General features: G+C 37.4%; 1 protein-coding gene across 4 annotated transcripts in view; it reads left to right on the plus strand.

Annotated features, from left to right (window-relative positions):
* The window catches only part of ATG10 (autophagy related 10), a 262,954-nt gene that overhangs the window by 191,183 nt on the left and 46,070 nt on the right, over positions 1-25,701 (plus strand). For 2 of the 4 annotated variants that reach the window (XM_086412858.1, XM_086412859.1), the window contains one exon: positions 2,294-2,538. The exons of the other annotated variants lie outside the window; for them this stretch is intronic. In XM_086412858.1, the coding sequence (XP_086268984.1) occupies positions 2,294-2,299 (6 nt within the window). In that variant the 3' untranslated portion in view covers positions 2,300-2,538. Of the gene's footprint in view, positions 1-2,293; positions 2,539-25,701 lie in introns of those variants that run through there. 4 annotated transcript variants of the gene reach the window in all.

Consider the following 25,701-nt stretch of genomic DNA (forward strand, 5'->3'; position numbering starts at 1 on the left):
TAGATATAAAAAGTATATTTGCAAAAGTAGAGAAAATTAGTTTGTTAATCATGTAAGTCATTATTACTGCCTTGCTAAAATCAGCAACTAATTATTTTAGAAATTTTCAAAAAATATTCATTACCTTGCAACCAATCATGGTCTCTTTTTTACTTATATCAAAAATCTTATTTTCTCCCAGCCTCTGTTAAGCTTAATCAAAGCTTCCTTTAAAAATGACTTTATCAGCCATTAGAATTTTTATGCCCTCTTATGTGTTTGATCATAATGACAGTTTACCTCCCAAATCAACTTAAGAATCCTTAGCATCGCATATGTAGTTCTCTGACAATGATTGCAAATGACCATTTCTTAGGTTTTAATTGAGGGAAAAAACTAGTTTTAAATATATGAGTCACACACCAGCACAACCGCGCGCCCCGCCCCCCCTCCCCAAATTAATCCTTTTTTTCCGTTCCTACCATCACCTTCCTGGTTCGCACCCTGTTGCCTCACCTGGAACAACTAGTAAAACCTCCTACTTTTGGTCTTCTGCTCCTTTCCTCCCTGTCCCTTCCCTTTAGTCGTGTTTTCCTAACCATGCAGCACTTGTCTTACCCATGTGCAAGCCTGCAGTAGCTGTCCAAGGGGCTATGGTGTGTGGTCTAAATGCCTTGCCTGGGTTCCAGGGCTGCCAATCCCTGGGTCCCGCCGGCCCTTTCCAGCTTATCTCCTCCCCCTCCACACTACACAGCCTCAGCTCCTGCCATACATGGCAGTTCACTCCCCAAACCCGTCCTGTACAGTGTGTTCTTGGAATTCTTTCCACCCTAATGCTTTCTCTGTTGCCTTTGTTCTATCTCTGTATTTCCCCCTCCTCCTTTCACATGTCCCTTTCTCGGAAACCACTTCAGCTTACAAAAATGGTCCCTTTTAAATCCCAGTTCTGTAGACCAGAAATCAGTGGATGCTATGAGAAGGATAATGTAATGAGATATATAAGCAAATCCATCAGAAAGGTTTTTGGCAAGAGCATTTTATTTTATGCAAAGTGTTTTAGACTAACCTTTAAGTATGTCAAGGTGAGTGCTAAGTGATTCAACTTCCACTGTCTTGTCAGTGACCACAAACTGTCCAAAAATATAAACTGTAGAGTCAGAATCCACAGGCCCTAGAAAATGCTTGGTTTTGAGAGTCAAAGAAGACAGCAAAGGATAGAGGAAGGGAGCATCCAAAAATATATATGTATTTAACTGTAGTGCCTTTTTTGTCTGCTTCTTCTCAATTACGTTTTATATTATGCACCTGAGCCCAAATCTTATTTTTTTCCTTTTTACGTCTCTAGCAGCCCTGTCATTAATCTCAGTGCAAATCAAAGCACAGTTCTGGATGGCCTATGTCAGTTTGGGCTTTAATTTCACATGTCTCTGTTCTGACTTGTGACATATAAATAAGATTTTTGAATTTACCCATATTTTCTTAGTTTCCTAATATGATGTTGCCGAGAGATTTTGTTCCACTGATAGGATTCCTAAGTTGCTAACCCAACCACATGACCCAATCTGTATATTGATAGTTTTAAATGGAATTGACTAGTATCTTTTATTAATAGTTTACAGGCATTTAAGCATGATACAGACTGCCTGTTAGCAGACCTTCTTTTTCCTACTTAGCAGACTATGGTAGTAATGATCAGATCTAATCACAATATGAATTACCATCTCAATACCAAGTATGAGGCCCACTTATTGGGAGGGATATTTGATACACCCAAATGGTAATCTAAGTATAACATTTAGGTGTTCCTTTGGAATGTGTCTTATTGGGATTGGTCTTGTGGACAGGTATCCCCACTTTTGATACCGTACTTTATTTAAGCTTTAGAATTGTTCATCACAGTGTAGCTCCAGACACTGAAGACCTAGCAAGGGAAACTCATTTGTTGCCATTGTACTAAGTTGGTATTTGAAACTCATTATGCATATTCACTTTGGAGGTCTTAGTTTTTAATCCCAGTTTAGCTAATGGGTTGCTATTTATGTGCTGTTCTTTGCCTGAGATCTTTGAGAGAGTGTGTCCTCATTTTTGTAAGGCCCCATGTGGAGAAAAAATAGGGTGTCCTCAGTGCCATGAGGGGGAGGGTGTGATACGGCACTGGGGAAGAGTGAGCTGATAGGATATTGGTGGCACCAAATAGTAGACACCATTTTGCAGAATTATACTAAAGAACCATTAGCTTGTCCTGTCCTCCAAAGTGGCTTAAAAACAAAAGCAGTCTTTGCATAATATAACATGCATTTCACTTCATTTTCAGGCTTGATTGTGCTCATATAGTTTGTTGCTCTTCATCTTCGGTAATCACACTTCTGTTCCCTCAGCATTTGTCTTGATGATAAGGACCTATTCATGTCAGTTATGAACTCTCTCTTTTGAAGACAAGCCACTCATGAATCTCATACATTTGATTATGGTGATTACTTACCTGCTTTTGTCCAACATCACGGACTACCTATTATCTCAACCCTGCAGCCTAATAAAGAATTTCTAGAAGAAAGTGAACAGGTGCCTAGCTTGGATCTGCCTAAATTGGTACAGTGACTGTTACGATAATGATCACTGGAAGATGTGGGCTCTGTGTTTTAGGTAAAGAACTCCTATAATCTTGGCAGAGGCTAAAATCAAAAGACAAGAAATCATACTTCCAGTTTTACTTGAAGATATGTATATATATGTGAGCGTGTAGTGATCAGATAAGTAATTTTTCTTACTGTCTTCTTTTCAAATTTTTTTTATTATGGGAAATTATAAACATAATATATATGGTAGGTAATATGTATAATATGGGGATATGTATAATATGGGAAATTATAAACATAATACAAAAATAGGGATAATAGTGTAGTGCAGTGGTCCTCAACCTTTTTGGCACCAGGGAAGACAACCACTCACTTGCTATGCAGATCAGTTCCTAACAGGCCATGTACAGGTACTGGGGGTTTGGGACCCCTGTTATAGTACACTTACAAACTAATGACCAATCTTATTATTTTGGTATCTCACCTGATCTAATTTTTTTGGTAGCAAGTTCTAGACATCATATTATCCTATCCATAATCATTTAAGTATGTATTTTTAGAAGATAAGGGCTCTTCACAAATGTTTATAGCAGCTTTATTCATAATAGCCCAAATGGAAACAACTCTGAAGTTCTTCAGGAGGTGCATGGTTAAACAAACAATGGTACATCCTTACCCCGGATATTACTCAGTAATTCAAAGTAACCAACAACCTGAATGAATCGCCAGAGAATTATTGAGTGCAAAAAGTCAATTCCCAAAAGTTGCCTGGTAAATGATTCCATTTAGCTAATGTTTTTGAGATGAGAAAATTATAGGTAGGAGAATAGACTGCAGTTTTCAGAGGTTATGGGTAGGAGGAAAGTGGGTGTGGTTATAAAAGGCAAGGAGGGAATCAGGTGAGAATAGGAATGTTCTGTATATGACTGTATCAATGTCAGTATCATGGTTGTGATAATGTAGGTAGGTTTTGCAACATATTCCCATCAAGGGAACTGAGTAAAGGGTATGAGCGATCTCTTTGTATCATTTCTTACAACTGCATGTGAATCCACATTTATCTCAAAAAAGTTTATTTAAAAAAGGTAAGAATTCTTAAAAAAAAATAACCACAATTCTATTATCACAACTAAAGTTGTTAATAATTTCTTAATATCATTAAATAAGCAAATGTTTGAATGGCATTAGCCCTTCTCCAAGGAGGTTTTCTTCCCTTTCAGAGTGTTTATCTAGGTGCTATATCAGGCAGAGTGGATTTAACTTTGGGTACCACCACTTACGAGCTATATGACCTTGGGCAAATTACAAAAACTCTTCATGTCTTATTTTTCCATTAAAATTAATGGCAGCATCTACATAGAGTTGGTGGGAAGAGTAAGAGAAAGGGTGGTATACAAAACTCAACCTGTGTCATCTCCTTTCAAATATATAGTTTCTAACACCTGAACTGTGTGCTTTAGATTTGGAAAACTGGGTATTTTGAGGTACTTTATTTTCTGATTATATATTTCTGGGGAAGGCTGTCCAGGTGCGAGTAAATGAATGAGATTGGATGGATAGAAGTGGAAAGAAACTCAATGCTTGTTTTTCCCTGTGATTTCACACAAGTACTGTGAGAGAACCAGACTAGAAGTCTTGAGTATACACATTCTGCATGCCCCAAATACCACTAATTTCACTTAGAAGATGTTAGCATGTCTGAAACATGCAAAGGCATGATAATTTTAGTGAATTTTCATTGTTTCCATGATAAATCTCTCAGGGTAAACACACACACACAGCAAAAAATCTGAAACTACTTAGGTACCTTTTGGTGAATAGATTGCTTTTGACTCTCAGTGATGCAGGAAGTCACTGGTTAAGGATTCTTAAATAATGAAGCTTGATATGTTGCCTGGTGATTTATAATGATAGCTGATAAACTGTTGATTTAATTGTGCTTCCTCTAGTAATAATCTTAAGTGCTCAAGTGAAGTTCCAGTGATTGGTTTTCTTCTGAACTCAGTCTCCCTAGAGTCTTTAGGCATCTCTTTTACACAATATCCTATAACTGACTTTTAACTGTTCTATTTTAAATAATACAAATCAATTAAAACACACAGCTGTTTAACAAAACTTCTCAGTGTTGGTATAGGTCTCGGTGGGTATTTCCTGATGGCTCATAATGACATCAATTTAGTGCACCTGTTAGGATCAGCGTGAACTGGAAGTGGCTTAATTCTTAAATGACAAGAAAATTAAGAAGCCTTTATGGATTGCTGCTGCTGCTGCTTCAGAATCACTGCCAGCTTCATCGCTGGCTCTTTGATGGTGGAGCTTCATTGAAATGGGACCTCAGACATCATGTGATTGTTTTCTCTGTAATTTGCTGCTAATTTGTTGATTCTGAGTTTCTAGGTATTTATTCTGGACATTAATTCATCACCTTAGTGGGTAGGTTTATAATCCCACAGTAATTACATCTATCTTGCAGACTTTTCTGTAGAAACCCTCCAGTGTTTTAATAGCACTCAGTAATTCTACCACACTCCCCTGTCTTAGGAGAATGAAATACACTTCATCGTTGTATGACCCTTTCTTTGGTATCCTAGGGTAGTGATGCTAGTGCTGTTTTTGTTTGTCTCTGTTGGTAATTATTTTTAGATTGTCAATCTATACCTGCATTGTGTCTTTAATGTTTATTGAATGTTGATGCTGTGGAGTCCATACATCATTGGAGTACTTCATTCTCCATATTCATTTTATTTTATTTTTTATCAGTTCAGAAATACCCTTTGTCTCTCACACTCTATTGTGCTTTTCTTGTTTGGGGTAAAAAACACATTTTTGTTAGTTTTATTTGTTTCTAAGACTTTCCTTACATTTAGATGTATATGAAAGTTCTTTCTCTTTAGATATTTAGTCATTATCTTTGACTAAAGAATTAATTTTTTAAAAAATTTCTTGACTTTACACCCTGAAATGTTTTAGGAAATCTTTATACTGAATGCTGTTTAGGCATTTGTATAAGATTACTTTCTCATCCAGCTTTTGATTATTAATTTCTAAAATGTTTTGTTTTATTCCATTTCAATGAGGGTTCAAGATATATAGTTAAACAAGGAATGTATTTCTTACAAGTAGCCAACTTATTCTTTTATATTTGGGTCTTATTTCTTTAAATTGAATTTTATTTCAGTAGACAATAAAAACAAGAGACTGGTTAGGGTAATGTTCTTTGTTATATGTATATCTCATTGAGCTGAGTATTGCTTAGCTTTTTACTGTCAAAGTTGCACTTTTGACTTAGCACATGCCTTGAATTTATATGAGAGCTTACTTTAAAGAATTTTCCAGCATTTCATTGATCCTTAGAACTTTTATTCCTAAAAAAGAAGCAGCTTATAAATGTGAAAATAACATACCATTTAAAATATTTAATAATTAATTTTAATATTACTCATCTTAGCACATTTCATTTTGATAATTACCTATCATCAATTTTTAATTTTTAATAAACATCTTAGTTCCAAAACTTCAAGTTTGAGGAATATTTATATTCTCATTTCCAGTTTTTGAGTGATTAGAGGTTATTGGTGGGTGGGCAGTAAAGCAGCAGCTAGAAGCAGGTAGAGAAGCCTGGGAGGTGGGAAGGCAGGCACAGGACCCAGAGAGCATGGAAGATGGACTCTGCAGACAACTTATCCAGATCCCTGTGAGGGTATTGGGCTTCCCAGGTGGCGCTAGTGGAAAAGAACCTGCCTTCCAATGCAGGAGAGGCACAGGTTCGATCCCTGGGTTGGAAAGATCCCCTGGAGAAGGAAATGGCAATCCATTCCAGTATTCTTGCCTGGAGGATCCCCATGGATAGAGAAACCTGGTGGGCTATAGTCCATGGGGTCCCAAAGAGATGGACATGACTGAAGTGACTGAGCACAAGCACAAAAAAGATGCTGTTTGTTTTCTGTTATTTTTGGCACAATGGTCACTGCACACTCATACTCTATAATGCAATTATTCCACCTTTTAAAAACTTCTATTTCCCACCCCCTTAACCTTTTCTTTTCACCTGTTGTGTTCCTGGTTCTTTTCCATATTAGCTGTTAAATTTCCCATATTACATTTGCAGTCTATACTTTGTAGTTCGGCTTGCTGTTCAGATTCAACCTGTAGATGTATTTTGAGTGCTTGGAAAACTTTTTGAATTTGAAAAATTGTTCTTTTTAACATGTTACAATCTGATGTCCATCAGGCTACATATTGGAGCCATGTATCTGTCAATCAATACCAAGGTTACAGATGAATGAAATGTAGGTTTTTCTTGCGGTTGATTGGGCACATACATTTTAGACATTGAGGAAGTATAGTCAGGATTAAAGGGTCTGCTTTGCATCCTTTGTATATAATACAAAATATATAAAGCATGTTTGCAAGTCATTACAATTATTTTATTGCATGCTGATGTTATTTTTTCAGTATATCATTGCTACTTCCCTTTGTCCAGTCTGAATTTCAAAAATATTTAAAGTCATGTATATACATATACTCAAATGTAAGATTAATACATGTACTGTAAAGATTAAAGAAAGTGAACAAGAACTAAGTGGTAGAGAGGGAAAGACAGTTTTACAGAAAACCTAGGCTAAGGGACATATGGGAACTTTATAGAACAACAAATAACAAAAATAGAGAACACCAATTAAATATGTTGCTTTCATTCTGTTATGAAATGAACATTTACCAAGAGAAGCTTTTTTCTTATATTAAATTTTAGGAAGATAATCTTACAAATATGAAAAAAATTGTCTCCTTTATAGATACTACTTAAGCTACCTTCAAGAGGTGGGGAGGGAGTACTGTTGATTTGTGTGGGAGAGTTACAGTAATGTTCTGCATGTGTAGAGATTCATACTGAAAAAGGTCCTTATTAGCGGCTTGCTGTTCAGATTCAACCTGTAGATGTATTTTGAGTGCTTGGAAAGCTTTTTGAATTTGAAAGCCTTTGGACTAGGTATATGCTCTATAGTTAAACATGATCACTTTCTTTTCCCTTTGCCTGATATCCTGTTTCACTTACTTTGCCCACCTGTCTTCTAAAGGCATTTAGGTTTGCTTGTTCCAATATTGGTACAAGATACAAAGAAAGAGTTTAGAGATTCTGTATGTATGAATCTCAATCCATATCTTGGACTATCTTCAAGTAAAAGTGCTATTATATGAGTGTAAGATTTTTTAATAATTTATTTTTTCTGTTTAAGGAAGTTTTATATGCTGACCATTTTAAATAAAATATGGAATAGCATAAGAAAAAAATTAAAATTGCTCAATCTCAAACATTATAAGTTACCACTGTTAACCTTCCAGTGTATAGCTTTCTAGAAATATTGTTTATTTTTTCATATAATTATATATAATGTATATTCACACATGTATATATAATATATAAATATACACAAATGCATATGAGATCACACCTGGTTTTTTAAATTTATGTCACAGATATCTTTTCATACCAATATTTAAATACATCTAAATTTTCCTCCTAATAACTGCATAGAATTTCATTATAAGGCTATACCATAATTGTTTTAATGTTGTCAACACTGAGTTCTTTTTACAATTGTTTGTATTATAAACAGATTCTAAATGAACATACAATTATGCAGTTGTAAGATCATTTCCTTGGAATAAATTCTTAGAAGTGGAATTGGTGAGTCAATAAGCATTCACTTTTAAAGATTTTGTTAGATAATTCCCAAGTCAGTCTCATAAGAAGTGTACTAACTCCTCTTACCAGCAGGATATTAGAGAACCCTTTCCCTGAGTGCTGGCTGACATTGGACATAATTGTTCTTTTTAATGTTTTACAATCTGATATCCATCAGGCTACATATTGGAGCCATGTATCTGTCAATCAATACCAAGGTTACAGATGAATGAAATGTAGGTTTTTCTTGCAGTTGATGGGGCACATACATTTTAGACATTGAGGAAGCATAGTCAGGATTAAAGGGTCTGCTTTGCATCCTTTCCAAGCCCGAGCCATGTTTCTGCTGTGCAGAGGTGCCTGGAGGAGTACCTGCCAGCAGGGCTCAGGCTTTGCTTTGTAAAGCATTTGCACCAATGATGGAGAGAATCCATGGGAGCACTAAGTCCTGCTCCTTTAAGCCTGGAAGATAGGCTCTTGGATGGCAAGATTTTTGTGAGCTGGAATTATCAGTCATCCACCTCACCCAAATAACAAGACACAAGTGGAATATTTGATTGAACAAAATGGTATCGGAGCAGGCCTGCCAGGATGAAGTAACTATTAATACACCTCCCTCCAGACAATAAACAATAAAAGGGTTTGCATTTTGAATGCTTTCAAAATACTATCCATTTGAGTCCTGAAGAACATCTCCTAAAACTGACACATTTGGTTTTGGCACAGTCGTGCTTGAGCTGTTCCTTCTGGCAGTAATTGGCTGTGAGATCAATGTATTCTTTAAGTAGAACCAGGTCATCACCATATAAATGGGTGCTTGTCTTTCTGTTTGCTGTCACAGGAAATCAAGTACTCACTTCTAAAAGCTCTATGAAATTGAACATGAATTTAAAAGTGTGGGGGCATGATTGCAACTCTACTATATAATCTTTTAAGCTGAGAACTTACCTTGTCTACATATTTTTCAGTACAATAGGTAACACTTAGGGAACATTTCCCAAGTGCCAGGTACTCTTCTAAATACATTTATTATTTCACTTAATCTTCTGAACACCCATATTAGGTTGATTTTATTTTATACATTTTACAGAAGGGGAAATCAAGGGACAAGGACATCAGATAAGATGCTAAAGGTTAAACATCTGTTAAGTGACAGGACCAGAAATTGAACTCACTTTCATGAACTTATGACTTTGAGAGCTCTATCATTAGCCACTATGCTTTAGCCCTCCTGTAAAGTTTATCTTAGTCTCAAGATGTTGTCATATAGATTTAATCCATTTTTGCATTGTGGACCTCTTTGAGAATCTGTTGAAAAATCTGGGACCTTTCCCTGGACACACAAAATTTTGCAACCATGTTAAAGAAGAACAATCTTTAGAATTTGTAGTGACTGTTTAGTTCAGTAGCTCAGTCATGTCTGACTTTTTGCAAGTCCATGGACTGCAGTATATCAGGCTTCCCTATCCACACCCATTCCTAGAGCTTGCTCAAACTCAAATCCATCAAGTCAGTGGTACCATCCAACCATCTCATCCTCTTTCATCCCCTTCTCCTACTGCCTTCAGTCTTTCCCAGAATCAGGGTCTTTTCCAATGAGTCAGTTCTTTGCATCAGGTGGCCAAAGTATTGGAGTTTCAGCTTCAGCATCGGTCCTTCCAATGAATATTCAGGACTGATTTCCTTTAGGATGGACTGGTTTGATCTCCTTGCAGTCCACGGGACTCTCAATAGTCTTCTCCAACACCAACAGTTCAAAAGCATCAATTTTTCAGCACTCAGCTTTCTTTAGAGTCCAACTCTCACATCCATACATGACTACTGGAAAAACTATAGCTTTGACCAGATGGACCTTTGTTGGCAAAGTAATGTCTCTGCTTTTTAATATGCTGTCTAGGTTGGTCATAACTTTTCTTCCAAGGAAAATTGCCTTTTAATATCATGGCTGCAGTCACCATCTGCAGTGATTTTGGAGCCCCCAAAAATAAAGTCTCTCACTGTTTCCATTGTTTCCCCATCTATTTGCCATGAATTGATGGGACTGGATCCCATGATCTTAGTTTTCTGAATGTTGAGTTTGTAGGATTATAACTCAACATCCATTCCACCCTCCTTCTCTTGTTCCCTTCATGTACTGCAGACATTGGAGAATTAAAACATAATTCTCCATCTCCCTCTTGGAGAGAGGTCTGACTTTGATTAGGTTCATCATATTGGTTGCATTTGTACAGGGATTTGGGAGGTAGAAGTGTTGGAGGCTGTACTGTGTTGGAAGCACTGTGGGTCTTGAGGGTTGTCTGTGTGACTGTAGTGTCCAATCACTAGCTTTGAATGTGTCAAGAGGCAGTGGATGTGGCAGCTGTTTTGCTGCTGTGAATTGTAGCTGGTGTGGCATTACCATGGAGGAGCTGGCATAGAAGCAAGTTCTAATCATGGGAGTTGGAGGTATGATTCTAAAATGGCAGATTCCTAATCTGAAAAGAGGCATTATATCATTTGGTCTCTAGTTCTCCAGGATGGCTTTGGGAATTGTTTCTAGAAAGTCATCTAGAATTTGTTGGTTGATCTCTCCTAATGAGGGCTTCAGTCTGACAAAGGAGGCCCTGTTTTTTGCAACTAATCTTGATGGATACAATAATTTATAGCTGGACCTAAAAATAGCTTTTTCAACAGGGTGGGAGTTTGGTTCTGAAGACAGAATCATTTGGGTTCTTACTCAAGTTCTACTTATATGACCAGAGGTAAATTATTTGATATTTCACCTTTCTCTTTCACAAAATGGGAAATTATTTCTATATGGGGACTACTATAAGGAGGACCCCATTGGGTTGTTAAGAGAATTGTGTGGGTTAATGCCTGTGATGTGCCTAGCATGATGTTTGACACATAGTTGGTGCTAAGAATATGCACTCTTATTAATCCATAAATACTGTGAAAAGGAAAAGCAGTGGGCATAATTTGTGTTTTGGATAAAATACAGCACTGCAGTGGCAATAGAATGATTGTTGAGCTTCAAGTTTCCTGCCACAGGCTCAAACTGACTGTTTATTGAAGAAGAAGCTGGTATAGAGTACTTAGGGGTCATATTCGCTTAGTTAACTAGTTTTGTAGTTGTCATTCAAATAGCATTCAAAAATCCTGGTAGTGAATTGCCTTCCTCAGGAGAGACCTTCAGCTTTAGATGGCTATTTCAACATGCTGTTTTTTTACATGATGGGGTTGGCAGAGCACAGGAGGGATGTCCCAAGGCTATAAAGAGCAGAAGTAGCCCATCTGGGCCTGTGAGAATCCATCTGCATTGCTTCTCCCAAGCCATGCCATGAGCATCTCCCGAAGCCATGCCACGAGCATTGCACGGTACAATCTGTAGTTGTTATTGCGCTTGTGGCTAAACCTACAGCTTCCCACTGAGATACAGAAATGTCTTAGCATGTCTTACAATACATCTAGAGTTGAGTTTTTAAAGACTTTTTTACAGTTATGCTGGGAATAAATGTTTTTAAAATTTGTTACATATAAGAAAGTGAAGTGGATATTAAGGCTTCTTTTCTAGTAGCATTAAAGGGTAAGGAAACACAATTCAGGTATGATTTGTTCAATTATAGTGAATAGCCAACAAGGCTAACTAAATTTTAAAAATAAAAGAAATGTTCTTCAGTTTATGGGCAAAATATCTCCAGAAATTTAGCACTGTTTGTGCAGTAAAGTCTGGTTCATTAAATCGCTACAATATCCCCAGCATTGTACCGGTAATTGTGATAGAGCCAGAGGTAGTACAGGGTATTGTACTTGACTAGAAAAGCTTGTATTATATACTGAAGAGAAAATGGTAATATACATGGATGCTGTGAGGTAAACCACTTGCTGGTTAAAGAGGTTAAACTGAATACATGTCTAAGTAGCTTCCTCTAATCAATAAGCTCCTTTCTGCCAGACTTTTGCCCCATCCCACCCCCACTCCACCCCTCTAACCTTATTCAAATAGACTTTAACAGCCAAGAATGCAGTGGCCTGTCCCTTATACACTCACATGGCAATACAGGCAAGTTTTTCAAACTTAGACTTGTTAATATACAGCCAGTGGGGAACTCCACATAAGGACAGCCAGACAATCAATGTTTTAGACCTCAGAGGGTTGCTTATATAACCTGTTTAAAGGTTTCTAAAGCCTTCCCCTTCCACCGTGACTTGAAGGCGGTCATTGCAAACAGCTGTTAAAGGAGAACATATGTGTAAGAGTCCTGTAAAATCCATCTCCTACGTAGAAATAATCAGCAAATTGCAATTATTTTCCATATTTTATTTGAATTTCTTCTCAGGCATGTTTGACATCAATGTCACCACCAGAAAAGGCTAAGTGATCAATAGTGCTGGTCTCTTGAATATGTGAATGATGTTTCCCCTTGGACTTTGATTTAGGAAATTTAAGTTATTACTGTGACACAAGTTTGGCTGTTGTTTTCCCCATTGATCAAAATGGCCACCCCTGGAGGTGTGGACCACATGGAGACAGTCTTCTCAAAACAGGTCTTTCTTCTACTGATGAAGCTTTAATCAGATCATTATCATTTTGTATAGTCTAATCTCCTAAAAGTATGGTGTCAGCTAATTTGGGTTTTCACAGTGTTCAGGAAGCCCCACGTGTGCATTGGGGTATCTTGAGGCTATTCTGTGTGTGTTAGGATGTATATGAGGGTGTGAGGGGGATGAGGGGGTATTTGGGAGAATCCAAATAAGGTGAATAGGTCTTTGGAGCTCTGCACGTTACTTCAGTCAAAGCACCTCCACTTGCTTCTGTTTTGGTTTTTTTTTTTTCCGATTTCTTGTAAGGTTTTATTTGCAAAAAGTGTTCTGCTGCTTTAAAATGTTTGAAAACGTCTGAGCTAGAGGACATATTTCCAAGATATAATTCAAAAGACTGTCAAGTTAAAGCTATATAACTAACAGTGCTTTGTTCCCTGACAAGGGGAATTTTAGACATGTCAGGTCTATCTTTTGAGAGAGTTGAATCAGGAATATATAAGTCCATATTGTTTCCAGCAGGTTGCTCAGAAAAAGATCCTTTTGGTCTTAACTGAGATCAGTGTGGCCAGGCTTACCTTTGCATCTGCTAAAGTTATTTTGTGAAGCGGCTGAATAAAAATAGTTCTTAGAGCCCACAGCCTTGGATATGACAGTTCATCCTGTCAAACTGAGGCAACTTCTAACAACTCACCATATGGTCCAGAAGGAAGGTGATCAGGATATTTGAATTGAGCTCTCCATCTTGGCACTTCCTAGGAGACAGACTTTTGGCCCTCTGGGTATTTTATGGAGATCCTTTATAATCAGAAAATGTAGCCAGTTAACTTTGGAAACTAAGGATCTTAAGTTTCTATAGCTGCCAATAGTGTCTCCCCGGCTAACTCAACCTGTATACACACCAAAATGGTTCGGGGCAAACATCCGGGACACCGCTTCTCCCTTGCTTGCATGCAGTCTGCTTTTTCCCTTCTCTCATTCATGCCTGGCCAAACTCTTCAGCCAGAATCAGAGGTTTTCCAAACCAGTCTAAGGACAGCAATGACTTTGCAGGTGAGGGTTTGGAGATCTTGGGTGCCCTTATTTCATGTTTATCCATCTATATCTAGTGAGAACACTTTGTGTGATTTGTGTGCCCATACTAAGTTTTTGGGGCTTCCCAGGTGGTTTATTAGTAAAGAATCCACCTGCCAGCGCAGGAGACACAAGAGACACGGGTTTGATCCCTAAGTCAGGAAGATCCCCTGGAGAAGGAAATGGCAATCTGCCCCAGTATTCCTGCCTGGAAAATCCCATGGACAGAGGAGCCTGGCAGGCTATCGTCCATGGAGTTGCAAAGAGGCAGACATCACTGAGCAGTTGAGCACATGCACACACACCAGATTCACATTTAGGGGTTCAGGGGACCGACCTCAGCTAAATCAAGTGCCCCGAGCACTCTTGCCAAGGGCAGGAAGTAAAATTCATTTCCTATTGAATGAATGTTCTCTCTAGGTCCTGGTTACTGCACAGTATTACATGCCTTGTCCATGAGAAGGAGAAACCCTTACATATTTTGGAGTGAAAATATGAGGCAAATTGGGAGACAGGGAGAGCCTGGGCCTGAGGAAGGTTGATTAAGGGGATTCAGCTGGAAATGAAGTGTATTTCCCTTGGGATTTTCATTTAATTCACCTGCCCAATTCTAGCTGCAATTTGTAGACACTCTAAGTAATAGCAGATCAATAGAACTGAGCAAAAAGAAACCAGATTTGCATTTAATAACCAATATAGAAGCTAGGATAAAGATGCATTTTTTTTCTACATGTTTTCTGTAGTTTTGACATCAACTTTGAAGTCCCTCCCAAGAGCAAAGATTTCACAAGCTGAATTCCTGGTCTAAGAGGTTATTCCTCTCTCAGATTTCAACATTCTAAGGACAGGTAGCTATTGTATTTTAATTGCAAAAATTCCCAGAGGGAAACAGTACTAGAATAGTTTCTTGGGATTTGGGGACCTGCTTGAAACTTTAATTGCTGTTTTGTTTGACTTTTCACATTGACTTTTCTGAAGACCAAACACCGTAATTCCATCAGTGGAAGTATTACTTAATGCTTCATATGATCGCTGATTTTTAACATCCTGTAAGGAATATGATATACCCTAAATGTTTTCAGGTACATGGGCACATTCTGCTCACACTATGTTATGTAATTAGTTTTCCCCTAGTTTTTCCTGCACATGTTTCAGTTCAAAGCAGGCAGGTTCCTCTGATCGTTCATCTTAGCTGCAGAGATTCTTCAATTCTAAATGTTAGTATTTATTTCTTCTTATAGAGAAGTCTGGTAGAAATTTTCAAGTTTTAGGTGGAATTAATAGATGACTTCTATTATTATGAAAGAAAACAAAGTAAGAAATCTCCAAGTGAAACAAAAATAGTTTCACTGATATTAAATAAACATTTTTTTCCTGAATATTTACTGACTTTTCTCAAACAATGAAAACTGCATGGGAGAATTTGTGCAAGAATGTCTCAGACTTTTCTGTTTTAATTAATAAATTTCCTACCTCTTGATAAGTAGAATGTAAGTTATTAAGTTACATTGAAAATAACATAGAATGCATATCAAGAAAGAAACAACTTAAAGGTTGAATCTGCCCCTTACAAGTTATATGCCTTGAGTCAAGTTACAAAAAAATCACTTTGCCTAGTGTAATATAGCAACACCAACTTTCTTTTGGGTAGTGTTTATCTGATAAACTTTTCTCTGCCCTTCATTCATCTTTCTCTGTTGTTCTTGACATATAGAACATTTAAAAAATTATGTACATATGGAAACTTGCTGTATGATGTAAGGAGCTCACTGAAAGATGAATTCCCCAGGTCAGTAGGTGCCCAATATACTACTGGAGATCAGTGGAGAAATAACTCCAGAAAGAATGAAGAGATGGAGCCAAAGCAAAACCAACACCCAGTTGTGGACTGGTGATGGAAGTAAAGTCTGATGCTGTAAAGAGCAATATTGCATAGAAACCTGGAATGTTAGGTCCATGAATCAAGGCAAATTGGAAGTGGTCAAACAGGAGATGGCAAGAGTGAATGTAGACATTATTTGAATCAGTAAACTAAAATGGACTGGAATGGGTGAATTTAACTCAGATGACCATTATATCTACCTCTGTGGACAAGAATCCTTAGAAGAAATCCTTAGAAGAAATGGAGTAGCCATCATAGTCAACAAAAGAGTCTGAAATGCAGTACTTGAATGCAATCTGAAAAATGACAGAATGATCTCTGTTTGTTTCCAAGCCAAATCACTCAATATCACAGTAATGCAAGTCTATGCCCCGACCAGTAATGCTGAAGAAGCTGAAGTTGAACACTTCTATGAAGACCTACAAGACCTTCTAGAACAAACACCCAAAAAAGGTGTCCTTTTCATTATATGGGACAGGAATGCAAAAGTAGGAAGTCAGAGATACCTGGAGTTACAGGCAAATTTGGCCTTGGAGTACAAAACAAAACAGGTCAAAGGCCAACAGAGTTTTGCCAAGAGAATGCACCGGTCATAGCAAACACCCTCTTCCAACAACACAAGAGAAGACTCTACACCTGGACATCACCAGATGGTCAATACCAAAATCAGATTGATTATATTCTTTGCAGCCAAAGATTGAAGCTCTATACAGTCAGCAAAAATAAGACTGGGAGCTGACTGCGGCTCAGATCATGAACTCCTTACTGCCAAATTCAGACTTAAATTGAAGAAAGTAGGGAAAATGACAAGACCATTCAGGTATGACCTAAATTAAATCCCTTAGATTATACAGTGGAAGTGACAAATAGATACAAAGGATTAGATCTGATAGAGTGCCTGAAGAACTATGGACAGAGGTTTGTGACATTGTACAGGAGGCAGGGATCAAGACCATCCCCAAGAAAAGGAAATGTAAAAAGGCAAAATGGTTGCCTGATGAGTCCTTACAAATAGCTGAGAAAAGAAGAGAAGCTAAAGGTGAAGGAGAAAAGGAACAATATACCAATTTGAATGCAGAGTTCCAAAGAATAGCAAGGAGAGATAAGAAAGCCTTCCTCAGTGATCAATGCAAAGAAATAGAGGAAAACAATGGAATGGGAAAGACTAGAGATCTCTTCAAGAAAATTAGAGATACCAAGGAAACATTTCATGCAAAGATGGGCACAATAAAGGACAGAAATATCTTCTAACAGAAGCAGAAGATATTAAGAAGAGGTCGCAAGAATACACAGAAGAACTGTACAAAAAAGATCTTCATGATTCAGATAACCACGATGGTGTGATCACTCATCTAAAGCCAACATCCTGGAATGTGAAGTCAAGTGGGCCTTAGGAAGCATTACTATAAACAAAGCTAGTGGAGGTGATGGAATTCCAGTGGAGCTATTTCAAATCCTGAAAGGTGATGCTGTGAATGAAAGTGCTGCACTCAAAATGCCAGCAAATTTGGAAAACTCAGCAGCGGCCACAGGACTGGAAAAGGTCAGTTTTCATTCCAATCCCAAAGAAAGGCAATGCCAAAGAATGCTCAAACTACCACACAATTGCACTCATCTCACACGCTAACAAAGTAATGCTCAAAATTCTCCAAGCCAGGCTTCAACAGTACGTGAACTGTGAATTTCCAGATGTTCAAGCTGGATTTAGAAAAGGCAGAGGAACCAGAGATCAAATTGCCAACATCCGCTGGATCATCAAAAAAGCAAGAGAGTTCCAGAAAAATGACTACTTTTGCTTTATTGACTATGCCAAAGCCTTTGACTGTGTGGATCACAACAAACTGTGGAACATTCTGAAAGAGATGGGAATACCAGACCACCTAACCTGCCTCTTGAAAAATCTGTATGCAGGTCAGGAAGCAACAGTTAGAACTGGACATGGAACAACAGACTGGTTCCAGATTGGGAAAGGAGTACGTCAAGGCTGTATATTGTTACCTTGCTTATTTAACTTCTATGCAAACTGCATCATGTGAAATGCCAGGCTGGATGAATCACAAGCTGGAATCAAGATTACTGAGAGAAATATCAATAACCTCAGATATGCAGCTGACACCACCCTTATGGCAGAAAGTGAAGAGGAACTAAAGAGCCTCTTGATGAAAGTGAAAGAGGAGAGTGAAAGCAGAGGCTTAAAACTCAACATTCAGAAAACTAAGATCATGGCATCTGGTCCCATCATGTGATGGCAAATAGATGGGGAAACAATGGAAACAGTGACAGACTTTATTTTTTTGGTTTCCAAAATCACTGCAGATGGTGACTGCAGCCATGAAATTAAAAGAATCTTGCTCCTTGGAAGGAAACCTATGATAAACCTAGACAGCATATTAAAAAGCAGAGACATTACTTTGCCAAGTAAGGTCCGTCTAGTCAAAGCTATGGTTTTTCCAGTAATTATGTATGAATGTGAGAGTTAAACTATATAGAAAGCTGAGCACTGAAGAATTGATGCTTTTGAACTGTGGTGTTGGAGAAGGCTCTTGAGAATCTCTTGGACTTCAAGGAGATCAAACCAGCCTGTCTTTAAGGAAATCAGTCTTGAATATTCATTGGAAGGACTGATGTTGAAGCTGAAACTCCAGTACTTTGGCCACCTGATGCGAAGAGCTGACTCATTTGAAAAGACCCTGATTCTGGGAAAGATTGAAGGCAGGAGGAGAATAGGAAGATAGGGGATGAGATGGTTGGATGGCCTCACCAACACAATAGACATGAGTTTGAGCAAGCTCTGGGAGTTGGCTATGGACAGGAAAGCCTGGTGTGCTGCAGTCTATGGGGTCGCAAAGTTGGACACAACTGAGCGGCTAAACTGAATTCAACATTTCAAAAATTATGTACAGTAAAATTCACTTTTTTTTTGCTGTACAGTTCTGTGGAACTTGAGAAATATATGGAGATGTTTAACTCACTACAATCAAGATGCAGAGCAGCTCTTTTACCACTGCCCCAGATTCCCCGGTGCAGCCACTTGTACTCAATCCTTTCTCCTGCCCCAGCCCTTGTTTTTGGTGCCTGTGTTTTCCTCTTCTGGATATTGTACATGGATTTTACTATATACAGTATTTGGAGTGTGAAGTCTGGCTTCCTTCACTTACCACAATGCATTTGAATTCATCCATGTTGCTGTATATCTATAGTTTACTTTTTATTGCTGAGTACCATTCCATTGTTTAAATGCACAACATTTTCTTTATTTCTTTTCCACTTGAAGGATCTTTGAATTGTTTCCACTTTTTATTGATTAGAAATAATACCCTGTTACAAAATTCTTTAGCATGGAGATAGTATAAAATTCATTGACATGTTTTTTGGGTTGATATAAGTTTTATTTCTCTTGGGTAAATACTTAGAAAAACACCAGACTGTTTTCCAAAAATGTTTGAGCCGCTTTGCGTTTCAGCAGTTTCTGAGAGTTCCAGTTGTTCCGCATCCTCACAAGCACTTGCACTGTCAGTTTGTAAATTTATTTTATCATACATATTAGTGTATCATTGTGTCCCAGTGTGGTTTTATTTTGCATTTACTTAATTACCAACTATGTTCATATCTTTTAATGTGCTTCTTTGGACTTACAATATTTTCTTTGGTTAAATGTCTTTTCAAATCTTTTGTCCCCCCCCCTTTTTTTTTGGTTGGATGCTTTATATTCTTTTTGTTGGGTTTTTAAGGGTTCTTTATATATTCTAGATACAAATCCTTTACTGGGTATGTGATATACAATATATGCTCCCAGTGTATAACTTCTCTTTTTATTCTTTTAACAGTGTTTTTCACAGAGCAAAAGTTTTAAAATTATATGAAATCCAATTTATCGAAAAACATTTTTAATATACTATACTTTTAGTATTATCAAATAACTCTGCTAAAGCCAAGGTCACAAAGACTTTTTATAGACATTTTATACTTATGTCTGTGATCCATTTTGAGTTAATTTTTATGTAAGGTGTAAGGTGTGAGGTATGAGTTCAGGTTGATTTTATATTTTACATGTGGACGTCCATTTGGTCCAGCATAGTTGGTTGAAAAGACTAATCTTTCTTGATGGAGTTGCCTCATACCTTTTTTCAAAAGTTAAATTGACCATATATGAGTGGATCTATTTTTAGACTCTCTTTTTTGTTACATATATCTATTTTCTCTTCTTTCATTAATACCACACTGTTGTGCTTATTATAGCTTTATATTAAGTCTTGAAGCTTTATATTAAGTCAAAGTCTCTCAGCCTTGCTGTTTTTTGACAAAATTGTGTCAGCTATTCCTCTGCCTCACAGTCTTTCCTAGGCCGGTTTAGATCTGTCCTGGATGTGCAACCCAGTGAGCCTGGGGTTTCTATTTGTGTACAGAATGAGGGGCCCCATTTCTCCAGCTCTCTACAGTTTCTCCCACATGCTCTGGACCTCAAAGACTTCTTTTCCTGGTCTTCTGGCTAGAAAGAGAGGGTTTCTCTTGGAATTTTAACTTCTTGCTCTGCATGTAGTTTCGTATTACTAGGACTACCTTTTGGACAAAACAGCAGAAGAAAAGAGAGAAGAAGGGGGAAAAAATAATCCAGATAGTCTCCCATATCTTCAGACCACAGTGTCTCTTTTTCCCAGTTCCTCTGGCCAGAAACATGGGTGTTTTTTTTGTTGTTGTTGTTGTTGTTGTTTGTTTGTTTCAAAGTTTTAGGCTGTCCATGACTGTGGACACTGCAGGTCCATGACTGGGGCCATCCATCCTTGGGGCAGGACTGTGAGAGAAGAAAGAGGGTAAGAAAAAAAGTCACATAGATCTTCCCCGCCCTCTTCAACTCACAGGGACCCCTTTTCTTAGCTGTCTGGCTAGTGTTTTTGTGGCCTGCAGTCTTTGCACAACACCACACTGGGCCACCCCTGGGTCAAAGCCAGGAGATATGAGAGGAAAAGCCAGGGAGCTTACTCCCCTAGAAGTTCTTCTTCAAGTTTTGGCTTCTGTCTCCAACCTGCTACTACTGTTAACTTTTCAGAGTCGTAGAGTAGTTGCTTTTAAAAATTTTGTTTTTTTGGCTTTAGTCAAATGGAGAGATTGGCTGTAGTGGGCTTACTCCATCTTGGCTGGCACCAGAAGTATAGAGTCCTTATGTTTAAGTGCTATTTTTATATTTTTCTCATACTGCTGTACTTTAAAAATCCAGTCTATAATTTTTGTCTTTAAACCAGCAAGTTTAATCTGTTTACTTTTATTGTGATGACTGATATGGTTCATTTTTTTCCTACAGCTTATTTGTGCTTCTGTTTGTCTTTCTTTTTGTTTTCCTCCTATAGTATCCTTCTCATTTTAAAGAGTAATGTAACTTTTAGAAGATTCCTAATTTTAAACTCTAAAATGGAGATAAAGGGCTCTAACTAGAGTGTTAGAGATTAATAAGATAAAATATTTAACATATCTAACACAGGCCCAGGTACAGTAAACATAATTTAATAATATTAACCTGTTATGTGTTCAGTAACAGAGCAAATATAAATTACTGCTCTCCATGGAACTCTACTCAGTGTTATGTGGCAGCCTGGCTGAGAGGGGACTTAGGGGAGAATGCATACATATATATGTGTATGTATATGTATCCCTTCTCTGTTTACCTGAAACTGTCACAACATTGTTAATTGGCTATTCCCCAATACAAAATTAAAGCTTAAAAAAAAAAATCCTGCTCTTATGAGCTTACATCTAGTAGGGGAGACACCAAAAAACAAAATAAATAGTAAACTACATAGTCTGATAGAAAATGAAATTGCTGTGGAAAAAAATAAAGCAGGGAAGGGGTTAGGGCGAACATGTCGGGGTAGAGTTGGCAGCTAGGAACTGGCAATTTCATTCCCTTCAGTATAAGAAATAGTACTGCTTTGTTCTTTGCACATTTCATCTACACAGCATTTTGTATGTCATTTTGCAGGGCAAGTTAATATCTCTATTTTGTTTTTATTCTCATTCATAGATTAAACAAATGTAGGCCTGATTTGTGCTAAACTCTGGGGTACAATGAAGAGCAAAACTAGACCTGGCATCCCTGTGAAGTCTTCAGGGCTTTTTCTACATTATTTTCATATTAGGTGAAGTCAATGATGCAAATGTCTTTATCTTTCATAATATTTCTTGAATTATGCTATATAACAGGATGCTTTAGTAACTGATAGTTTAGCAAGATAGGCATGGTCCCTATTCTCATGAATCTTACAGTATTTAACGGGAAGACAAATCTTTAAACAAAGAGTTGCAGCTTACTCTGGCTATAGTGTGGAAAAGACTGGAATGGAGCAAGACTGAAGGCAGGAGACCAGTTAGGAAGAGAACACATGAGGGTGGCCTGGATGGGGGTGGGGTGTGTGGAGATAAAAAATGATTCTAGAGATAAAAAGGAAGTTTTATTTTAGGAAGTGGAATTGACAGTGTTGGGGAAATTGGTTATGGATGATGCCAGTCATAGAGGAGGGATGGGGTGAATTCAGTTTTCAAGATCCTAAAAGTTTAAAGATCATGCAATATATCCAAGTGACATGTCTCTGAATCTCATGAGACCACATCAGGAATATAAATGTGGATTTGGAAGTCGTCAGCAATAAATAGTAATTGAAGCCATGGGAATAGATGAGGTCACATAGCCTAATATAAAAATCAAAACCCAAAAATGGCCTAAGAGAGAATTCTGTGTATACCGTCATTTAAGAGAACAGTAGAAGACACCTATGTAAGGCAATGAGAAAGGGTGGCCAGAAGTGTAGGAAGAAACTCGGAAATTCTGAGGCCCTAGAGCCTAGAGGGGAATGGCTTTCAGCTTTGTGAGCTAGTCATGTTCAGAGAAACCAGGTGAGAAGAGATTGAAATGCGCCCATTGGGTTCAGCAACATGGTCATTTGTACTTGTGATGAGTAAAAAGATTATTATGAGTTGATACCTGAGTGGGGAGGTGGGGAAGTAGACAGAGTTAATAATTCTTTCATTAATTGGGAGAGAAAGATAGGATGATTATTGGAAAGGAAAATGAAAGGGAAAGAGGGATTTATTTTTCATTGTAGTTGATTTATTTGTTTTTAAGATGGAAAGGACTTGAGTGTTTTAAAAACCCATAGGAAACAGCCACCAGAGAGACAGAATATAGAAGAGAGAGAATTTAGAGAGCAAAGTTCCAGAAAACGTGGGGACGATGGAGGGACAAGAGATGGTTCTTCCTTTTAACAAAAGTAGAGAACAAGATATGGTTATGGATTCAGATGTATTTTTAGTTTGGCAAGAAAAGGATATTTTATGGTTTTTACATTTTCTATAACGTTGGAAGCACATTCATCTGCTGATTTCAGAGCTTTAGAAAGAAGGGAGATTTGACTTCCTTCCATTGTGGATGGAAAAGTAGACTAGAGAAATAGGACAAAGAGGAGGCATGGAGGGTCTACTTGAGGTATGCCAAGTTATATAATCTTCCCAGACTGTGCTTGGCAACTTGGATGAAAGTGCAAAATAGAGTCATCCACAATTGGGATTTTGCCGGATGTTAAAATAGGCAGTAGATAAGGTTGAGAATTTGGGTAAGCACGTGATTGAAGTGACATAGAATAGAGTCTAAGTTTAATAAAGAAAAGAGGAGGTGAGCTCATAGAAAATGTGGACCAGAGGTTCCTATGAGATCAAAGAAACTGAAATCTTTGGGATTTTCTAAGAGATCTGAAAAGATAGGATATTTTGGTCTGAGACTGTTTTAGAGGAAGAATGACTCTTGGTGTTGATAAATTCCTCAGTGTGGCTGCTGGAGTGTTTAGCTGAAGTAGAAGACAAGAAAGAGAAGTCAGAGTGTTGTGTGAATTGTCCACATGGATATAAAGTCACCTTGGATGATGGCAGGACTTGAAGCAGAAGGAAAGACTGTGAATCAAATGCTAAACACTTAGGCTACAACAAGAAATGATGGCAATGAGAAGGGGGAACAAATATAGGAAAAACATTTAGGAACAGATAGAATATTCTGATGATAAAAAATTTGAGACAGTGGAGAAATTTTGAATTTTTGTGGATATTTGATGATATATAGAAATCACTGTTAATTTTTTTAGATGTCATAATGTCATCATTAATTTTTAGAGATATATGCTGAAATATTTTGGGCTTCCCTAGTGGCTCAGTGGTAAAGAATCTACCTGCCAATGCAGGAGATGTGGGTTGTATCCCTGGATTGGGAAGATCTCCTGGAGAAGGAAAGGGCAACTCACTCCAGGATTCTTGCCTGGGAAATCACATGGACAGAGGAGCCTGGTGGGCTACAATCCACTGAATCACAAAAGAGTTGGACATGACTTAGCGACTAAACAACAACTGAAATATTTATGGAAGACGTGAAAGAGGGTCTGAGATTAGCCTCAAAATATTCCTGGTGTAGGGGACAGGGAGTGTTGAGTAGGTGGAGGTATAGATGAATCAATATTGTACAGGGTTTATAACTGTTGAATCTAGGTAATGGTTATCAAAGTTTCCATTCATGATGCTCTCTGCTCTCTACATCTTTGTGTGTTAGAATTTTCCATAAAGTTTTTCTCCATAAAAATATTGAATATACAAACAAGACCAAAGCGTCCTAAAACAAAACAAACAAGCCCAAACACTTTCCATCACCCTCATAGTATTTAAAGGCACAAACTCCAAGAGATAATTCTATATAAATTGTTTATAGAGTTAAAATTACAAGAAATGTGCCTTATTTTTGTAGTCTTTATTTTGCTAGTAAAATTGGTATTCCCCTTGTTTATACACTTCAAAATTTCACAGAATTCATTTATATCCTCTTGAAACTTCCTTTTCTGGTTCATTTCTTGCTATTTTTTTCTGTACTTTTAAAAGTTCTTTTGAAATGAATAACTCTGGTACTTTGGACATTTAAATGGTTTGCTTTTCCTTCATTCAATGACCCAGTATATGTTTCTTAATGAAATGTATATCAGATAATAAACATATAAGAACAAGGAAAAAAATAATAACAGCAATGGGGAAGAGGTAGAAGGTATTAGAACCCAATGACACGTATATCACAGGAGCTGATTTTCTAAAAATATTTTCTTATTGAAGTATAACACACATTCACAAACATACACAAATCAAATGTATACAGATCATTAACAATAATATATTGATTCTACCTGTGTAGCCACCATTCAACTGAGAAATACGTTCTAAAATCTCAGCAGCGCCCACCTCATACTTGCTCGGCAATCACTTTCTTTCCCTCCTCCATAAATGAAGCTGTTGTCTATGTTCTCAAAGTTTACATTAGTTTTGCCTGTTTTTTGAACTTTATATACATAGAATCATATACTATGTATTTTATTCTTTTAATTCTGGTTACTTAAGCAAAATATGTTTTTAAGATTCACTGATGTTGTTGCATATACCAGAGGTTTATTAATTTGCATTGCTATATAGTATAGTATTTCACTGTATGACTGTATTACAATTTACAGTATTTATCTTTCTACTGTTGGTGGGCATATGGGTGCCCACCTCATGATCATGTCTTTTGATACATATACATATGCATTTCTCTTGGGTGTATACCAAGGATAAAATTGCTGGATCATGAGGTATGAATATGTTCAACTTTTGTAGGTTATACCAGTTTTCTAAAACTATTGAATCAGCATAGACTCCTATCAGCAGCATAGGGATCTCAATTCCTCTGTATTCTGACTGCTATTTGAAACTCAGTCTTTTAAATTTTAATCATTCTGGTGGATGTGTTTTGGTATTTCACTGTGGTTTGAATTTGATTTTCCTGATGATTAACGAGCTTAAAGCATTCTTTTATGAAGTATCAATTTAGGTCTATTGCCACTTTTTCCATTGGGTTGCCTGTCTTTTCGGAGAAGGCAATGGCACCCCACTCCAGTACTCTTGCCTGGAAAATCCCATGGGTGGAGGAGCCT

Source organism: Bos grunniens, chromosome 7 (assembly GCF_055505025.1).
Source record: "Bos grunniens cultivar Pamir isolate PY7600 chromosome 7, Bosgru_T2T1.0, whole genome shotgun sequence".
NCBI classification, from domain to species: domain Eukaryota; kingdom Metazoa; phylum Chordata; class Mammalia; order Artiodactyla; family Bovidae; genus Bos; species Bos grunniens.